Source organism: Dicentrarchus labrax, unplaced genomic scaffold (genome assembly GCF_905237075.1).
Source record: "Dicentrarchus labrax unplaced genomic scaffold, dlabrax2021, whole genome shotgun sequence".
NCBI lineage: Eukaryota > Metazoa > Chordata > Actinopteri > Moronidae > Dicentrarchus > Dicentrarchus labrax.
The window spans coordinates 25,513,604-25,534,284 of NW_026136706.1; the positions used below are offsets into that span (position 1 = coordinate 25,513,604).

The following is a 20,681-nucleotide window of genomic DNA, read 5'->3' on the forward strand; positions in this document are numbered from 1 at the left end:
ATACATTTATAACTGATTTATAAAGGTGTGTTGGTCAGTTTTGTATATTTTTAAAAACAATAACATTTTTGATAAATATTTTAGTACATTTTGGGGCTGCATGTAAACTCATAACTCATAAATAGGAGGGGATAGCCTACTCGAGTCAGTCAGTGTCTATAAATAGTTTGGCCTGTAATGGCCCAGTGAAACTTGAACGTCTCCCACAGTAGGACTGGCAAAGCCTTAAAGCTGCACTCATCTAAATTCCTTTTCTTTTTGTTTAAGTTGATTAAATGAATGTAATGTGAAAGCTGCCACTCGTTGTGACAAACCCACAGAGAACTATTACCTCCCTTTGCCGTTCCCCTCTACAGAGAGAGAGAGAGAGAGAGAGAGAGAGAGAGAGAGCCTCTTATCGTCTTTCAGCTCATTGTTTTGTTTTACGGCAGCAGACTGCAGACAAACGCAGCGCAGTCTTTATGATGTCCATGTTTGCGTCTTCAGTAGTAGAATGAACACATCTGCACCGTTCTCACCCTCTGTGTAAAGTTTGTCACTCTTCTCAGTTATTTGGGTTGTTAGCATGTTTTAGCACATCATACACTAATTGACTGTCCCTAAGCCCCGCCCCTTGTTGCTCTCTGCTCCAATAACCTAGCCTAGCCTCAGTCAACTTCCTCATTTCCTTTACTTAAATATGCTACGCTTGTCTATGATGAAAAAACTCATTTTGAAGATGGTTAAAAAATAAAAGCCACATATAGTCTAAAATGAGCTGTTAGCAAAATGCTAGCTAACTAGTTAATCTAACTTACATCAATCATTAGCTAGTGAGTTAGCTAGGTAACATTAGCTATCAGATGTAACTAGCTAGCTAAAGAATGAAAACAGCTCATTCTTCTGAGGTAACAAAAACACGATTCCTATATTCAGGTGATTATACACTAATGGAAACATACCTATGGATATATAAATCTATAATCTTAGTAAAATGGTTGCTAAATAGCTAGCTAATCTACATTAATCATTAGCTGGCTAGTTAGCTGGCTAGTTAGTTAACATTAATCAACATCATTGATGTAGATTGCCTAGCTAGTTAGCTAGCATTTTGCTAACAGCTAATTTAGGACTACATGCAGCTTTTATTTTTGAACCATCTTCAAAATGTGGTCGTTTTCTCAACATAGACGAGCTAACCGAGCTAACCGAGGTTCCAAAAAGGGGCCGGACTTTGGAAGGCTCAGTGATGATCTCAGGTTGCTGTTTTATTAACTTCATTCTCAGTTACTGAATCCCAGCTGAGTGGATTGTATTGCTGATGCAGCACTGTCAGCAGAAGGTTGCTGGGTTGTTGTTGTCATCGTGCTAATGCTGTTGCCACCTGAAGGTCTCACTACTGGATGATAAAGAAGTACTTGTAATGTCTGTCACCATGAAAACATATAGGGTATGTCTGCCTTCAGCCCCCTCAGCTCTCCCTGTACATGTGTCCCCTCCCACTCTCCCTCCTCTGTCTCTCTCTCACTCTCTCTCTTCCTGTGAATGACACAGGCCTCTCACCCCTCAGTCCAGATTTAGACCTCAGTCTTTCCCAGACGTTCAGACCCAGCTGACTGAAGCTGACCGGTAGTGCGCAGATTCCCTCGTCTCCCTCGCCTTTTGCGTCCAATACCTCCGTATTTCCTTCCTCTCCCTCTCTGCCCTTCCTCACAATGCCTTCAACACTTCTTTAATCTCACATGGTAGCAGATCCTGCCAGATGTCTGAGTTGGACAGCGGGACGAGTGTTGTAGTCCAAGCTTTCACCGGTCGGTCTGGTTCCACAGAGGCACACCTCCTGCTCCTCTTTCCCAGCCATGGAGCCTCTTGCAGAGGTAAGACACTCTGCTGACTCACCCCCACCCCCTTCAGATCCCTCCACTTCTGCTGGGCGTCTGTTTGTGTTGATAACCGAAACGTGTGTGTCGGTGTGTGTTTGGACATGACTTTGTAACTGAGAAGCTGCAAAGAAAAAACATGCGATTTTTGCATCATCTGTTGATGTTTACCTTTTTAAAGTGAGGCATACTCACAATCTGTAAGCGTGTACATGACTAAAAATAAGGGAAAATTACTATCTGCACTCCAGCCGGACAGAGACACTTGAACTAATGCTGAAGCAATACTTGGGTGGGGAGGTGAAAGGTCAGACTAGCTGGCGCAGTTGGGGACCTCTACCAGTACTTTCCCTACTCTCTGTTAGTGGCACAATAATTTAGATCTGAGCATTTTCTTAAGAGGCACTTCAGCTGATGTTTCACTATGATCATCGTGATACATTAATCAAAACCCTGTTAAACTAATGAGGTCATGAATAAAACGAAATAGTGCCTTAAAGGCCCAGTGTGTAACATTATAAAGATCAAATGTCAGAAATGGAATATAATATGCATAGGTACGCGTAATCACCTGAATATCGGAATTGTTAGGTTTTGGTTACCTTAGAATGAGCGCGTCATGTTTCTACAGTAGCCCAGAAGGGACAAACCGTCCCTTCACAGCCACTGTATTTTATCCTTGGTGCTTGGAAGAGGAAGGTGAATTACACAGCTAGAATATTGCCACTAAATCCTAAACACTGGACCTTAAAATGTCTTTATAATATGGAACATGTTTGCATTAAAATGTAAAAACAACTAGACTTGTGTTATATATTTCGTTGAGTTTTGTATTTGCATAATCCCAAATGTTTCCAACACTGTTCAAATCTGTAATTTTATTCAGGTAACAATACGTTTCTTAGTCTCTAGTTGCTATAATTTCCAGGTAAACGCGACATGTCAGATACTTCAGAGTGAGAAGGGAAGTCGGCGAACGTGACAACCGTAACGTGAATAAAACTTCCATATCACCTTGTCCTGAGTCACATCAGATACATTTTCATCAGCAATGCTGGCTGCAAAGCTAATTCACAACGCTACCAAACTACATTTTTTGTTATTGTTTTGATGTGAAAGACCCCATAGCGGCAGAAATTACACGATTAAGTGCAAATAATTTCCACGTCAGCATACTTGACTACATGGGTGATATTAACTATTTCCATACTTTCGGCCATTATGACTAACTCACCAAAATCATCGAGCTTGTGGACAATTTTGCACTGGCGCCCAAAACGTGACTCTCACAGACATATCCAATTCAATGTCATTAAGGCACATATTTGGGAATTAAAAGTGATGTAAAAGTTAAATTACATGAGATGTCAGTTATATCAGCAGTGACACAAATGCTCAGCAACAATTTCAGCTGCAGCTGTAAACCAAACCTTCAGTTAAATCCCACTGCGGTGTCCATGCTGCTTTTGTTCCCCAAGCTGTTGGAAAACCAAAAGAAAACACTTTGCTTTATGTTATTCATAGGACATACTAATGCTATAATGAGAATACAGACAACATGAGTGAATGCATTAAAATATACACTAAAATGCACCCAAATAAATACAGCACAGGTTCATTTCAGATGGCATGTGGCATTTGAGGAACAGTAGTTTCTGATTCTGATTAGTGTCATAGACACTGCAGAGAAATACAAAGAGGCAAGTTTTTGTTTCAGGTCAACGCTCATTAAATGTCATCATGCTAATTAATAAAAGCAGATATTAAAAATATTGCTGTCTTTGTTAAACTAGGTTTCACCATTGGAATGTAGCGCAGCTCTGCCTATTTCTGGTCAGATTGTGTGCATGCACTGATACTATGTGTGTAGCTGTTAAGCTGTGAGATGTCAACAGTCCCTGAAACCTTGTTGGAATTGCTGGAAGTTGCTAATTAAAAATATATATTTTTTAAAAAGGGAGAGGTGCCCAGGGGATGATGTAGCATCTGTACCATGGGCTGCAATACAGCATTTATGTTTACTGCCATGCTAGCGGCACTGTGAGGCTTTGCTTTGAGGTAAATGCTAACGTCAGCATGCTCACAATGACAATGCAACAGATATTATGTTACCGTGGTCACCATCTTAGTTTAGCATGATGACATGATAATTAGCACCAAACACAAAGTGCAGCTTAGCATGGGAATACTGTGGTTTTGCAGGTGTTGGGTCATAAATCAAATATTGGAGAAATTAGTAATTTAATAGCAGTCTATCAAATTGTTGAGACATTTCACTCAAAGCCACACGTCAACCTCATTGTAGCTAGAAGTCGGAGTAAGAAGAATCCATTCACTGCATTCAAGGCAGTCCATCTAATAGTTGTTTAGTCATTTCAGTCTGGACCAGAATGGTGAACCGGCCGACCTGAAGACGTCCATTCCTTCTGAAAACAACTTGAGTCGGTTGATTGATCTGAGGTTGCTTAAAATCCACGTTCTGTAGATTTCTCATATTTCTTGACCAACAACAGCTGAATCCAGCAACTGCATGCAGCCTCTCAGGGGTCAAAACTCTTTCATGTGATTAGCTTGTAACCAGATACAATCTGACACCATCTGCCCACAACATTAGTCAGATAGATCAGTGAGGAAATGAGTTACCACTCAGAAGCAGATGGACATTAACCACCACTGCTCAGATAGCTGTGTGAGGCTGTTGTGGAGCAGAAGACCTTCATGCTGGCCAAACACGGATGGGGGGGGTCATTGCAGAGCTGTGTGTAAGAGTTCATTCAGTCTTTAAAGCGTAAACTCTGGGCTGTTAGTGATCTGTTGATACGCTTACTGTTCCAGGTCCCATTATTTGAGATGGACCAGGAAGAGGATGAGGAAGAGGATGTTCTTTCAATGAAGAGCAGAGGTAAAGAAGAGAAGATTTTGTATCAAACTTTGTTTGACGATAGCTTCTATAACATTATGCACTTAATAACTCTATTCTGCAGTATGTTGCATGTGCACAGTAAAGGAGATTGATCCTGAGAGCAAACACACTCAAACGTCAAAAGACTTGATTATGAAACCCAAATACAAACGCCCAACATTTATCATGATTATTGTGAAAAAGGTTGTCAATATTTGCTTTTAACATAGGTATCTGTATGTGTTTACAGGTGGCTGTACATATGCAACACATGCTCTTGCGCCCCCTGCAGGCACCGACCCCGACACGTTCATATACATGAACTTCATGAAGAGTCACTGCTGCTACGATGCCATTCCTACCAGCTCCAAACTGGTCATTTTTGACACAACACTACAGGTATGGGACACATTTTTGTTTTATTTTGGGTTTAATTTAGCAAATTCTCTTTTTTGACAGCAAAAACACTAAACTGATTATTTATTAATATTTAGATATTTTAACTTTTTTTTTTTTTGTCAGGTGAAGAAGGCTTTCTTTGCTATGGTGGCTAATGGTGTGAGGGCAGCGCCACTGTGGGACAACAAGCTTAAGTGTTTTGTGGGTGAGCCATCATACATATCTGTCCATAAGCATACACTCATTAGAGATGTTCAGTACACGAATGATCTGACTGTACCTGTATTTGAGCTCTTCTCACTGGTGGCTAACAGTGCTCAGCTATGACGCAGGGCTCAATAATAAGGATTTCCCGATAGCCCGGGGCAACTCACTTGCCAGATTGGAAAAGTGGTGAGAAAGAATTCAACATGTACAAGTAGCTAAGGGTCGAGAGTTGTACATGCTCAGCACAGATCGGGCACTCATGAGAAAATGGCGGCCGGTAAAGACCGTTCAGTTGGGTGGCGTTGGAGAATGTTTGCGAATCTCCAATTAAGTTTGCCGCAAGTTTGAGAGCAAGACAGATAAACTGGGGTAGTTTTTCAAAGGAATGTCTTTGAAGTTTACGAAAAAGGTTTCTGGACTGCCACAACAAGAGACTACAGCATCTCGCTTGCATGGCAACTAAGAGGGTCTTAGATAAAAGAATTTATATAGTGGCAAGTAAAAACAGTTTGGTCTTAAAGTACAGCTTAACACTGTGATCTAAACCACTTAATTAGAAATTCTAATGAAATAATGAACTCGTTATGATCCTCCTATTTCTTGCTGAGCTACTTCCTGTTTAAACTCTCCATAAGAGAGGGGTGGATGCAACACAATGTTGGAAACCATGAAAACCTACATGTTTAAATTTAATTCAAGTCTAATTTTATAAAGCATCTTAAACATGCTATCAGTTAATAGCTGTGTGACCTACATTGGGCTCCTACCCGCAGTTTTGGAGGTTCAGGTTTCCTTGCTATGGATATGTGGTTTCAAATGATCCAGGTCCTGTTTGTGTGCTAACATTTAGAGGAAAGCAGGTCAACTACAAGACATTTGTGTTACACTGTCACCTCACTGAGTTCACTGAACACACAGAACGGATCGTCGTGACTCTTGGCTGGTCCGTAGGTACTCATGTTCTGCTTGTAACTGACACGGCAACAGACCTAAACATGCATGTCAAGTGCATGTCCATCAGCCTGAGTGAACTGACTGAATCCCAGAGATTAAAACCAGTCAGTCAGAACGAGTCGGTTGAGGTTCAGTTTCTTCTTACACCCAGACAACAAAATTGTTGGATGAATAAAATGTATCAGCTGTTTTTAGATCTTTGCCACCAGTGGGTATTCACAATATAAAGCTTAGCCTGAGGGTGATGCCAGAGGAAAGGTTACGTTCCAAATTTATCGTGGCCATTTTAAGAGATCTCAGATTTAGTCAAGCTCAGCTCTACATCCTCCGAGTTGGCTGACTTTCATTATGTACTTTGTCTGTGCTTGGCTCAGCTTTGATCTTCACACTAGCATTAGCATTTTAGCATGGCAAGTGTAATACAGCGCCGCGAAACTTGCAAAAAACACCATGGCGCCCTATAGAGCTAGTGTTTTGGTTGTCTGTTGTCTGGTCTGACAGCTCATTCTAAGGAAACAAAAACGCAACAATTCTTATTTTCAGGTGATTATACACTAATGAAAACAAACCTACCAGTATGTATATTATATTGCATTTCAATAGATCCTCCTGAATGTTGCACACTGGACCTTTAATTAAGATATTTGATACATGCATACATACATTTCTGTGCATCCAGACTTAAAGGTTCTCTAAAGAAGGGGTAAGTGATTGTCAGTAGAATATATCTTTCACAAATGGTAATGGATTCATTATTTAAAGATAGAGAGTATCAGTACATCATCCATAATGCCCACATTAAAAAAAAGCCTCAACAATGGTAAGTGAAACCAGCTTGAAACTACAGGCCTACATTTCCTTTGTGCTGCTCATCAACACTCATTCACAGAAGGTCATCGTTGATTCTGCTGATTCTCTGTAAAGAATTCAGAGTTAGGTGCAACAGCTAGCAGAAAACACATCTGTCTTGTACCAGTGTGAGTTCAGTAAACTAACACTGATGTTTCCAGTGTGTGTGTGTGTGTGTGTGTGTTTTTGTGTACTTGCAGGTATGCTGACCATCACTGACTTCATCAACATTCTCCATCGTTATTACAAGTCTCCTCTGGTGAGCTGAGCAACATTATCAGGCTCTTAAAAAGCCTAAAATCCAAAAGTTACTTGTATAAAATAGCATCGTTCAGTCTCACTCTTAAAAGAGCTTTAACAAGTACAAAACAAAACCATCATGGAACAAATAGCAGTTTTTCCTTGATATCCTCATACTGTACTTGGAAACCTGCAGAAACCCTGATAATACCTACACCTATAAGTGTATGTATGTGTGTATATATATATATATATATATATATATATATATATACACACATACATATATATATATATATATATATATATATATATATATATAGATTAGACAGAGATACCTGCCCTACTCAGGGTTTGGACCACCACTGTCTGATCTTAGATGATGTTTGTGTTTGTCTGCAGGTTCAGATCTATGAGCTGGAAGAACACAAGATAGAGACATGGAGAGGTCTGTACAACACAACTATATCCTCATGTAGTGTTAAAAGTGTTGATGAAGAAAACAAGAATTGTATGTCTTAAAAATCTTCTATAGCATATTTGGTAGTTTGTGTTAATAACTTGTGCTTCCCTCTGCTAACAGAGATCTATCTACAGTACTCTCTCAACAGACTGATCAGCATCACTCCCGACTGCAGGTGAAACCAGCCTCATAGTTACACTTCAACATTTCAAATGCAGATTGTTTTATCTGTTACTGATTGTATTTTATCTTTACTTATAGATGTTTTTATTTTTTTTTGATTATTCTCCTGCTAGATTTCATTTGCCCTTGTTTCTTTGTAACGGTAGTTTTAAATGGTGATATATAAAAAGGGTTATCATAAATCAAATGAAATACCACAGCAGTTGTAACTTCAGTTTTCGATACATATGTGATACTTTCATCTTTGACTTTAATTCTCTCCGCAGTCTGTTTGAGGCCATCTACTCCCTGTTGAAGAATAAGATACACCGGCTGCCGGTCATCGACCCGCTGTCAGGGAATGTCCTCCACATCCTCACCCACAAACGCATCCTCAAGTTCCTCCACATCTTTGTAAGGCTCCTTCCCTTTGTAACGCTTCTCTGGAGCCTGTCACGAGGTTTTGTGCATTTATCTGCATTTATTATTGATTCCAATCCCTCATACTTACTGCACAACAAAACACTGTTTTGTAGCTATGGAGAACTGAATATTCGAGAGTGCAATTGTTGGTTGGTAATTTGATTAGATTTTTAGGTATTGCATACTAGTCCTCTTTCCTCCCCTCCAGGGATCCATGATTCCTAAACCCAGGTTTCTTCAGAAGCGGATCAGTGAAGTGGCAATCGGTACCTTCAGACAGATCGCGACAGTCCAGGAGTCGGCCTCTGTCTACGAGGCTCTGTCCATTTTTGTGGAGAGAAGAGTGTCTGCTCTGCCCGTAGTCAATGAGCAAGGTAGTCTCATACCACACTGACATTTGGTGGTTTTATCCAACTGGTAAAGGGTAAATTGTGTTGTTTTACGTGTTGGAATCACAGTTTGGTAAATGGACGGTTTCATTCCAAAACACTTTGGATCCTTTTAATGACTTTAAAATGATGAGGCTGTGTTTAAAGCTTACTTTATTTTAAACGCATTGTATTGAAATGTTCAGGCCAGCACAGTGTTTCTGGTGTTACAATTAGTTTTTCCTTTTGCACTTGTCAACTTGCGTGCAGTAAAGTACTGTATCTGTCCTTTTATTTGGTCTGTCTGTACGTCTGTCTCCTCTATAGGTAAAGTGGTGGCGCTGTACTCCAGGTTTGATGTCATTGTAAGTTAATTTCACACATTCTGTATCACTGCAACGTTTTTTTAGCTGAGACTATCATATACATATAAATCTTGTGATCCCCTTAACTCCCATGTCATGCTCAGTCAAGTTTTTTTGTATTATTTAAAAAAAATGTTTTAACTAATATAATCAAACAGAACAGATAAAAACAAATTAAATAATTAATCTTTCTCAGTTAAAGTGAAAAACTTAGACATAACAGTTTGCTCAACAGTTACCCAGATTAGAATAGAGTGCTGCAGGGATGATGTCATTTTATAGTCCGACCCAGAAGAACTTAATTAAATCGTGGAATTAAAATCTACAAGTTGTAAAGTTTGAGTTAGAATAGTTTGCGATAGAATAAACACAACAAGGCTGTAAAGGCGGAGTGGATAAGTCGATACGTTTAATCCTCACCCTCACCTCAACCTCTGTAGTCTCTTTTAGTCGTTTGTTAGCGACCACCTTTTTTAAGACACGTAAAAAAAAAAAAGCTTCAAAATTCATAGATGGGATATTTACTGACCTATTTTATGTTGTTGAATAAAACTTAAAAATCTTTTAAATTTGTGTTAACCTTATTTCAGGCATCTAAACAAAAACACATTGACTTCAAGGTGAGGGAACTGGAAGTGCTAAGATGCTAACTGAGTTCTGGGTTTTAGGACTCATTCCTGCAGCACTCTATATTGTATTAGCAACAGCTTGGTCAGGACTAAACTGATTGAAGGACGAAACTAGTTTAACATCTAGAGTGTAGATATTGACAGTATAGTAGCATATAAACAGTGAAGGTAACAGTGTCAATTTAACTGGAGCTGCCCTAGAACTGCACCTGTAGTGTTGTCTACTAACAATAACAAGAACAATATTGTTTTCACTTTGTTTTTTTCTCCATCATTCAGAACCTCGCAGCCCAGAAAAACTACAACAACCTGAACATGACGATGCAAGAGGCCATAGCCTCCAGAGCCTGCTGCATGGAGGGAGTCCTCAAGTGTTACCCTTACGAAACACTGGAGACCATCATCGACCGCATCGCAAGAGCTGAGGTAACACACACGACTGACATTCCTTTATTAAAACGCAGGATGCAGATGTCTCATACTCATACTTTAAAGACAGTGAAGCGCAGTTAGTGTCTTCAGCTTCAGTGATTACAGAATTAGTGGCCAGCAGATATTTACAAAAAGTCAAATCAATACCCAATCAAAACAAATACTGAACGTCACACGCGGTTGTGGATGTGGGTTTGATAGGGCAATATTTCGTTATTGTTATTGCAACAGCCCTAAGCTGCTGGTCTCAACCCACACCTCCTTCATTACTAGGATGAAGAGGATATGATCCATATCATCAGTAGTCTGCCAGCTACTACAACCTAACGGTCAGGTATACTTTTATATGACCAGCGAGGTTAAGTAATTGCCCCATATCACATTTGATTGGATACATTTGTGTAGCTATCACCCAAGATCACAAACATTTTCCAGGAAGAGAAGAGAGGCTGATTTTTTATACAAAGCTACTTTCTCTGTCAGACTGTTGTAATGCCACAGTGGTAAATATAGTTTGACAGCATTTCCATGTGCTGGTTAGAACTGTAACCTTTCCAGTTTTGTCTCGATCGGCCACAGAAGCACAATAACCGAATCCTGTTGGGTTTTTCTGTCAGGTGCATCGTTTGGTGTTGGTCGACAGTGGCGATGTGGTGAGAGGGATTGTCTCTCTGTCTGACCTTCTACAAGCCCTGGTTCTCACTCCTGCAGGTATTGATGCGCTGTACGCCTAACTCCACCCCTCCCATTCATCCCTTGCTCTTTTTCTCAGCCCTCCATTACCCGTCCATCTACCTACCTGCCTTCAAATCCTCGAACGCTTCCTGCTGAACAAACTCTTCCTCATCCAACTTTTCATCTGCCTGAACACAATGAGGGGTCTTTGTTCTCTTCCTGTAACAACCCTGTCTGAAGTCTCCTGATGCTTTCAGCTATCTATCTTGTGCTCCTACAAAGATCAACCTCTGAAATCTTTACTTAAACTTTGCCGCTAACCTCCTCTTCTAAAATCTTCTGCTCCAACAAAATCAACCAACCACCTCATCAGGAGGTCCTCCCTTGTCCTTACACTTCCTCTAAAACTTTAATTTTAAGCATCAAACTAAATTCTTCCCGAGCCTACTCTGATACACCGTGCTCCTGGAAAATAAACAGAAGCCCTCTCGAAACCCTCTGCCCGGCCAAAGGCCACTACCCACTATTGAATACTTAATCTTCCAACCCGAGTTACCACCACCAAAATCGTGTGATCCAACCTACCAACCAAGCAGTTTCCTTACCATCTACGTTCTGACACCAACCCTCCACACCTTCTCCCAAACAACCCATTTTCACCTGTCAGCTGCCGTCTTCATGCTGCAGTTCCTCCTATGAAACCACGTGCATCCAGCACCTCTTAGCCAACACATCCCAGGTAGGAAGCCCAGCCGAAGCTGCCAGTGGCTGCCTGTCTGAGCTTGCATCTTCACTTTTAAACTACAGGGTGTCACTGCTGCCTGTTGTGGCTCTTCTGTTGATTCTCAGAAAGGATAATATGAGGGGGAATTGGTACCCATGTAGTTATGGCATCTATCTTGACCTGTGTTAACAAAACAATTAAAGAAAACACACTTATCGACACACTTTTGTGACTTGTTCACAACTTCACAGTTTTTCCTCCCAATGTAAATTATATTAATCTAATATATTATCTACTGTATATACCCAGATAAGGCAATGAATCTCAAATCATATACGATCAAGGTGCCCAAATGCTGTGATTTTCATTCCAGTGTTGTACCATTTCCACCCATCTCTGGTTTAAGAATCTGTTGACTTTTTGACTGTCATGCTACAACAGCATCACATTAATGATATGAGTGGAGACAAACTGTCTGTACTCATAATTGCCCCTCCTTCCTAAGTCCCGCCCCTTTTTGCTCTATGGAGCAAGCCTCAGTCAGAACCTTGGTCAACTTTCTCCTTTCTTATAATAAGATATTCTATGTGCTAGGCCTGTCTCTGTTGAAACCAAAACCTAAATTTGAAGATGTTTAAGAAGATGTAAAAGCGACATATAGTCTCATCTTAAGTTTGCTAGCTAAAACACAAGCTAACTAGGTAGCTAATTTTAGCAAAACACTAGCTAACCTGCTAGCTAAACATTAATGTAGATTTGCTAATACTAGCTAGCTAGTTAGCTTGCGGATGGGCCAATTGATGTGATGGTAAAATAGAATGTTGAGTAGTGCGCATGTAAGAGAAAGATTCTTTTACCTCCTTCGATGAACTGATGATATCGAAACTAGATCTCCAGGGTCAGCATTTAAAGGCAGGGTGAGTGATTCTGGAGAAAGATAGTTGACTGTTGAATCTCATTCATCGGGGCGTCAAATACTGGCGCTTTGGCAACCGACAGTGTTGGTATTTGATGACCTGGGAGCATGAACGCCACCTGTTGTGTGGCACGCTCCAAGCTACTTTGTTTGGTTCCTGTTTACCATCACCTAAAGTGTTGGTATTTGTCGACCTGGGAATGAGACCCATTCTCCAGAATGACAGACCCCACCTTTAAGTGGTTCGTGTTTTGGGGATTTAAGTAATGCCCCAGAGTGCGGATTAATTTAATCTGTCTGGAAGTTACTCAGATAGGCGTCTTAAGGCCTGACATGTCAGAGTATCAGACCACACCATTCTTTACCTCTGTCAGCATGTCAATACAGTACGCTGCATTAACATCATACCAGACTTACCCCAAATACAAGCAGCCATCTAAGAGCAACTATTTGTACAAGTGGGATTTTTAGTACTTGATTTACTCCAGTGGTAGTTACATTTGCTCCTTTAAGTCAGTGAGTTAGTTTATTAAAGAATGTGCATTCTGTTGTTCTGGTTCCTCTGGTATGATGTGAACATGGCTTTGAGTTTCAGCCTTGATGAAACAGTCTGTAGCATTAGACTGTGTGCTTAAGTGCTTGTGTTCTGTCTACAAACACTGTAAATATTGAATAAACTTTAGATTTTGAACTGAGAATGTGCATAGATTTGTGTTCATGAGTGTGCTACCAATAATTTTATAGCAAGCCAAAGAACTCTGGTAAGATTTGGGCAACTTGACTGAACATTGGTTTAAGTCAGGTTGTTATCATAAACTTCTATCACTCAAATGACAAAGTTTCCCTTTGTTCTTGATAATTTTGTCATTTCATCTTTTCCAGATATTTATGAGAGATCCTGCTGTCAACACTGAAAAAAAGAAGAAGATGGAGACTGGTCACTAAAACAAGTCAATTAATGGTTAGCGGAGCAGCGTTGTGGCCCCCAGAAGAGAAATATGGAAAGACTTGAAATTGGAAACACTTTGACCCTTCTCTTTAAGTACCAATAATGTGCCCTTTAGCAAGGCATTGTATTGCTGCTCAGTGATCGCCAATAGATGACTGCAATCGTGCTGGGAAGCTACCCGTGTTGAACTATATTATGGGTGTGGCTGGAAAACAGCGTCAGCGTCACATCTGGTGACTTTTAAACTGATCTTAACTAAAGCACCACATCTGAGCTTATTATGCAAATTGTGTTATTTTTGACTTGGACAAAAAAAAAGTGATGATATGTTTATTAGTTTGTACTGAACTTTCTGGTCTTAGAATGATTAAACATTAGTCATTCATATATTGAAAATATTGGATTGTGGAATTGTGATCACATTTTTGTAAAAGCACTTATACTCCAGTCACTGTGAAAAAAAAGGGAATAAACGTGTTACTTTCAAGTGTACCGTGAACTATAGGTTTCAGAGACTATAGTTTTGTTTTGCAAAAGCAATTTAGTTTTGATACGCTGTAGAATGTTCTGAAAAGGAAATCGTGCAGTAGGGCTGTAGTAGCAAGATTACCTAAATCCCATTTCTGATACAGGTAATTTCACATCCAGATAACGATACTTACCACAGTAGAGCACATTCTCTGTAAATTAATAGTTTATATAAAATGACATGGACTCATCAAATAAAGGTGCTTACCCATATTATTTTTGTCCTTAGAACCTTTTGTGGAACTTTTCAGTCAAGCATGTAACAAAATGGAAAACGTCACCAATTAGTTTGTATAGTTGTGTACCGTTCATTATTGCCGTTGCCATGAGGTTTCTTTGAAGCCAGCAGTGGTGACGTACTGCGAGTTCAGTTGTCGACTTGTCCGCAGCAGGAAACGGTGTCTGGTCAGTAACAGAATCTAGATTCATATTTGATCAGCACTGCCTAGTTTCACAGTTTTATCCGAGTTTGTTGCGTTGATCTGGACGGACTCACTGAGAGTGACTTGTCAATCACAAGGTAGCCCTGCCCTAAAAAAGCAAAGCAACATCCAAATGGCAAAGAATCTTTCCAAAAGAGAGTGCTTTCCGACATAACAAAATAAATGATAGAGCATGAAAACGCGTTTTTCTTTTGTCACGCGACTTTATTACGATTATATTGTCATATTACACAGCCCTGTCGTGCAGTAGTATCTAGAACAGATAATAAAAGTACTTAACATTACAGCTCAATAATAAGGCAAATAGAGTGTTAATATTGTAGGAACAGTGTAAGACCATGGTAATTATATACAAATATAATAACCAGCTAATATCTTGATAATAATTAGCGGTAATATTGTGATACATTTTTCAGAATGGGGCAAAAATGGGTAATATTGGGTATCAAAAGGTGGAATAAGGGGGGAGTCTGCTATACTGAAAAAGAAGGAAATTGGTAATAATAGGGGATAATAATATGGTAATATCCTAATGTCATCTTTTTGGTTTGAGATTCAATATATACGTTAAAAGGAAATATGTCATTCTTCGACTTTATGCTGACAAGTCAGAATGTGATGAAAATATAATGAATTAGTTTTCAGTTTTGTAATTGTACGAGAGGTCCATGGTTGATGTGAGGAGAGGGTGTCTGCTGATCCTCTCTGACTGGCAGGGTGTGACACCTCTGTTTACCAGGGGTGGATTTGTTAACTGTGGCAGTGTCATACATCCTGGTCACATGATTACCAGTGTACAGTACGTGCACGCACACACACAAACACACACATATTAGGTAAACAGCGCTGCCTCTGCATCTGTGGTGGATCTAGAAGGGGGTAGCATGACATGCTAAAAAAAGTGCCTGGCCACCCCAGTTTGGTGTCAAATTGAAGACATTAATTCAGATTAGTTTTTACTATAACGTGTTATTAGACAGAAATTAACACATAATGATCTGTTATGGCCACATTTTAGACATTTTGGTGATAAATATAAAAATGGCATTTGGAAATAAAACAACTTGTTGATTTCTAATGCCACCTTTAGATGTCTCTAGTCAATGTTTTACTAGTTTTCCACAATAATGTCATTTTTTTGAGTTCTAATAGCTGAATTTGGGGACTTTTCCAAGCAAATTTTGATATATGTGATTGCTTATGCCACCCTCTGGCCACCCCATGCATATTTCTCTGCCTTCCATAGGTGATCTAAAGCAGGCAGATGACAGCTAATTAAAACTATGTTTATTGTTAATATTAACTTGAGGAGGTTTTCTGACTAGTTTCACAGAATCACTGGATAATTGGACAGGCAATTAAAAAAAATAACAATGCTTCTAATAATAACACAAGCAATATACTGCTATGACTAAAAATATTCAGATTACTGCTAATACTGCTTTAATATTATGGCAGCGACCTACTAATACCATACCATTAGTGCTACAACTGCTACCAGTCTAATCTGGAAAAAAAAAAAAACTATCAAATTAGTTAAAAGAATAAAGTGATTTTAGTGTGCTATGTTTGGAGACTGTTGAACTTTCCAGCAGGTAATTAAGGAAGAATCAATAAGGAGCTGGCTGTGCATCAGCCACATGCTCCCTCTGCTTTATAAGTCTGTCCTCTGAACAAACAGTGCAACCACCAATCACTTGTTCAGGCAACTTTTCAGCACCTCACCTTGACGTTTAGCTTTGCCTCTACCTGAGCCGACACATGCAGACGGGATGCAGCAGTGCGTGTCCAGCTGCCCGAACTAAAGAGTGACGCTGACTTCTGACTGCAGTAATGGAGCCCAAACCAAGGTAGGAGACCAGCTCTGCCCTTTGAATACAGCAGTGGTGTCTGCTGTTGAGTCGACAGGCTCATTTTGTCTTTTACTGTGGTTGAATTTTTAAAAACCTGAACTGAATGTACGAAAAGTCTGTGTTCACACATGTAGTTCAGTCTCCCTGATCCAAACCAAAGGAGATCCAGAGGCTTTCAAAAGATCAAATGATAGATAAAAGCAAAGTGTCAAAAAAACAGCCTTCTCATTCATTTCAGAGCGCTGCGTTGGCACAGTGCAGGCTCTGCAGAGAAGTTGCAGGTTAATCCAGCAAAACAAATGAACTTGACTTCTGCTGCAACCAAATGCATTGTCATCCAGCAATGCACTACATTGCCCAATCATGTATGTGCGTGTGCACATTTCTGGTTTACCTTTATGGCTGCAAGAACTGGCACCATAACTTTTATAACATATTGTGATTCACAATTATGTGGGAATGATCATTTTTGCATCACAAATTGATTTTTCATTAAAAAAAACTAAAAACTAACACACATTGTGACATATTTTATGGCTTTATCACAACATTTCAGCTCTTGCTATTTGCATATTACACTTGGCCATAATGCGATTTCGATAATATTTCAATTAATTGTGCAGCCCTATTTACCTTATGGCTATCAAAACAGAGAATTGAATGATTGCCATCATGGTAACTTTCCAGAGCTGTAAATGAATCTAGTGAAATGTTATTATTATTGACTCTTTTACTGTTATAGTTGGTTGAGGTTTAACTGAATGTGCTGATTATTTTCTCCATTAATCCATTGGTTGTTTCGATTATAGAAATTCTGAAAATGATGAGAAAGTCCCGCCCCTTTCTGTTGGGCTCCACAGTTGAGCAAGGCTCAGTGAACTTCCTCCTTTCCTGTACTAAGATAGGCTGTGCTGGGAAAGACTCCAGCTCTATGTTGCTCCGTGTTAAATGTTTAGTTATTCCTCTGCCTCCTTTGGTGATAATGGTACATCTAATAAATGTTGTTTATTCTCCATGCTGGATGCAAGCTTTGAATTGAAAGCACAGCTCTGCACCATTGAAGCTAAATGGTTAGCAGCAGCACCCAGTAGTCAGTTTCGCTCTTGTTATGGTGCTGTTGAATTAATTCTAGTATAAAATCTCTCTGCGGCTCTGTCATGCAGTAACACCAGCCGCACACAAAGAAAATGACTATAAGCATCAGGCCATTTAGTTCTGCTAACTATGCCAAACACATTCAGCCATATTCCTCTAACTTTATAGTCCTCATGAAACAGAAAGCTTCTGCAGAGTTACATGGGCAGCTAGTGAGGGGCTCATCATGGACAATGATTGGCTGAGTGTGTGTTATGCCCTTACTGCTTTGCAGCTAGCGCTATGAGCTAGCGTCAGCGTCCACCTTCTAGTGAACACAGCTGGACCTGGGACCGAACACACTCTCTGAGACTGACGGTGCCAGTTTGCCAGGTTTGGCTCCTGGCATCTCGGGGCCGAGTCAGTTAGGTTAGCTTCACAGCTGACTGGCAGTTGGCGGTCTGTTACTTAGCAACCTTTGCATAAGGACACTCTGTAAATGACCTAGGTCCAGCTGCAGAGCCACATTCTCTTGCCCTCTAACAGCAGATGCAGTTAGCAGCAGTTCATTAGCGGTTGCTGAGTTAAACATTCTGGCTGTGATGGCAGCAGTACCTTGGGTGACATGGGAAAAGCTCTTAAATGGAGCAAGGAGGGCAAGTCCCATTACCCATAACCACAAACACATAGACAAGATGAGCCGCTGGAACCACAGCAAGTTAAACATGGAGCGAAATGAGATCAAATATATTTTCTTTACAAAAGGGGGAAGGAGCTGAGCTGGACAGACAGGTTTATCCCACAAGTGCAGAGATATTTAAGGCTGAGACTGGATCAAGTTTATTTATTTGGGTATGAGGAGGCAGCGTGGAGCGTGAGGACGCTGTTCGTGAGCTGAAGGATGTTTCCATAAGTCTTTATTTGCAGTGCAGTTATGTCACATGACAAAGGCACTTCTAGTGAAGGAAGGGCTGTAATGATAGCATCTGGTATTATTCAGCTTTGTCCAAGAGATTAACAATGTTTTAGCAGAGTAATAAAGCCTCTGATCTCCTCAAGCATTCAGAGGGCAGGGAAGCATCCCGATGAGAGTTGAGTGAAACCTTCTTAGTGACTGTTAGTAGAAAAAGAAAACTTCTCTGGACTTCAGCAGAATGGATAACTCAGGAAGTCCTGCATCCCAGCATCGGTGAGCAGATTCGGTTTACAGTATTTTTATTATCAAGAAAATATCAGTATTCTTCAAATTATGTACATTTTGTATGGATAGGGTCAGAAATTCTTTAGTGGGACCTTTTTTTTTATTTCCACAACTTACGCAAGTATAAAAAAAAGTCACATGATCAGGGATTATGGAAAATATTTGAAAAAACTGTGTTAATACTTTATAAAAAATGCTTCAAATCATAAACTTAAGTAATGCTTAACGAACACATGACTCATGATGATTTAATGCTTGAATTAATGCAGAATCTGAACTCAAGATACTTACTGCGAACATTCATAGACATTTATTACTGTCGTATTATTCAAATGTCTGATTTTATTATTGCAAATAATGGTAAAATAAAGAGTGCAAGTGAGGGAAAGAAAATAGAAAAAACTGAAGATAGTTTCTCTATGAGGCTAATGTATAAAAATGTATGCTGGCTGATGGTTAATAGCCAGGTGCTCTTCTTCATTTTTGCTGAAAGTTGATTCTAATGAAGCTCCAGCAGCAAAGCAACTTTGTGTTGACTAGTTTCTTTTTCTGTTGGCACATTGTATACTAGTGAAGTGAGATAATAGCTTAGAGTGGTGAAATGTAACTAAGTACATTTACTAAAGTACTGCACTCAAGGTCCAGTGTGTAACATTTAGGAGGATCTATTGGCAGAAATGGAATATAATATTCATAGGTATGTTTTCATTAGGTTTTTCGCAAGTTTCACGGCCACTGTAGTTTCTCCTACACTGAATGGTGTTTGGTTATTTGCAATCTGTAACTTCACCACTAGATGCCACTAAATCCTTCACACTGGTCCTTGAAGCACAAATGTAAGGTACTTGTACTTTTTTCAAGCCACTTTCTACTTCTTCTCCAACATGTCAGAGGAAAATATTTAATATTTATTTGACTTTTTACTCTGACAACAATTTTTTGCACAAAAAATGTAAATGTCTGAGTACAGGTGGCTAAAACTACTGTGTTCATTAACCAATTAACATAAAAAGAATTGGCATCTCTTTTGATAATCGTTTATGCTTTCATGCTGAAACAGATTAGTCAGGGTTAGGGTTAGTATAAGGGCACTTTTATGTTTTAAATACCATGGGGCAATCCAAGAGGGCACGTTTGGCCTGTGTCCACCAGTGGTTGGACAAAACAAACATCATGAAGGTGGTTCTGGGTAATTGTGATGGCATTTCTCATTATTCTCTGATGTTTATAACTGAACAGTCGATTAATGGAGAAAACAATCAGCAGGTTTACAGTTCTGTAAAATGATTTAAATGGCACACACTACAGAAGATTGCAGGGTACTCCAGAACCTCAGCACTAGCACTAGTGCACTACTTAGCTTTCTGTTCTGACAATTAAATCGCAGTATAAATATGTGAAGAAAATTGTGATCGTGATATTCTTTTTAGGTTAGTGGCTGTATAAAGGCACTTACAAAGAAAAGAAAATATTTATTGTTTTGCAGTTTATACCCTACATCAGAGAGAACATATATTTTATAGATTTTCTGAGTGTTTTTCAGTCATTATTTGTCTTTGTTAAAACAAATCCTGAGGAAATCATATTGTGAACCCAGTTTTATGATTTGTCTCAAATTGAGTCTATCGTTAAAGCCCTGCTTGTTCTTGGGGCTTTTTCGCTTCAGTCAGTAATAATCATACTATGTTTGATTTGAAAATCAAGAACATTCCACTGTTTGGTATTGCTCTTGAATATGGCGGATGATATAAAAAACATTATTCACCCTCACACATTTACAGCTCTATGAGGGTCATTTAGATTTGAGTGATTGAAAGTCTTCCTCTTCTGTGAGCAGAAAGGCCAAGCTGTTTGGCTTGAAAGTGAAGAAGAAAAAGAAAGTCAACACAGACCTGGTCCTGGCAAACAAGGGAGCTGTGGGTAAGGCCTGGAAAACACACACACACACACACACACACAACACACACACACACACACACACACACACACACACACTGTTGTATTTACAGTGAACCATAGAGTAATTATTCATGTCATGTCACTATTGGTGAGACTAACCCTTGTCA

General features: G+C 39.6%; 2 protein-coding genes across 5 annotated transcripts in view; both read left to right on the forward strand.

The window, feature by feature from the left end:
* Positions 1-1,512: 1,512 nt before the first annotated feature.
* Positions 1,513-14,257, forward strand: prkag3b (protein kinase, AMP-activated, gamma 3b non-catalytic subunit). Of its 2 annotated transcripts, none has more exons than XR_007885216.1 (13): positions 1,513-1,856; positions 4,695-4,761; positions 5,012-5,160; positions 5,284-5,365; positions 7,371-7,429; positions 7,813-7,858; positions 7,994-8,048; positions 8,323-8,449; positions 8,667-8,832; positions 9,154-9,191; positions 10,100-10,246; positions 10,870-11,666; positions 13,450-14,257. XR_007885216.1 is itself a non-coding variant. In XM_051403647.1 (13 exons), the coding sequence occupies exons 1-13, from the start codon at positions 1,839-1,841 to the stop codon at positions 13,479-13,481; spliced, it is 1,080 nt and encodes a 359-aa protein (XP_051259607.1). In that variant the 5' UTR covers positions 1,514-1,838; the 3' UTR covers positions 13,482-14,257. The 2 variants fall into 2 exon arrangements, 1 of the variants encoding a protein (XP_051259607.1); XM_051403647.1 differs by having other exon boundaries at positions 1,514-1,856; positions 10,870-10,963.
* A 1,937-nt stretch (positions 14,258-16,194) lies between these two features.
* fer1l6 (fer-1 like family member 6) overlaps positions 16,195-20,681 on the forward strand; it is a 30,370-nt gene continuing 25,883 nt past the window's right edge. For 2 of the 3 annotated variants that reach the window (XM_051403572.1, XM_051403574.1), the window contains exons 1-2: positions 18,259-18,603; positions 20,453-20,535. In XM_051403572.1, coding sequence (XP_051259532.1) covers positions 18,569-18,603; positions 20,453-20,535 — 118 coding nt within the window. In that variant the 5' untranslated portion in view covers positions 18,259-18,568. Of the gene's footprint in view, positions 16,338-18,258; positions 18,604-20,452; positions 20,536-20,681 lie in introns of those variants that run through there. The other variant, XM_051403573.1, reaches the window with a different exon arrangement.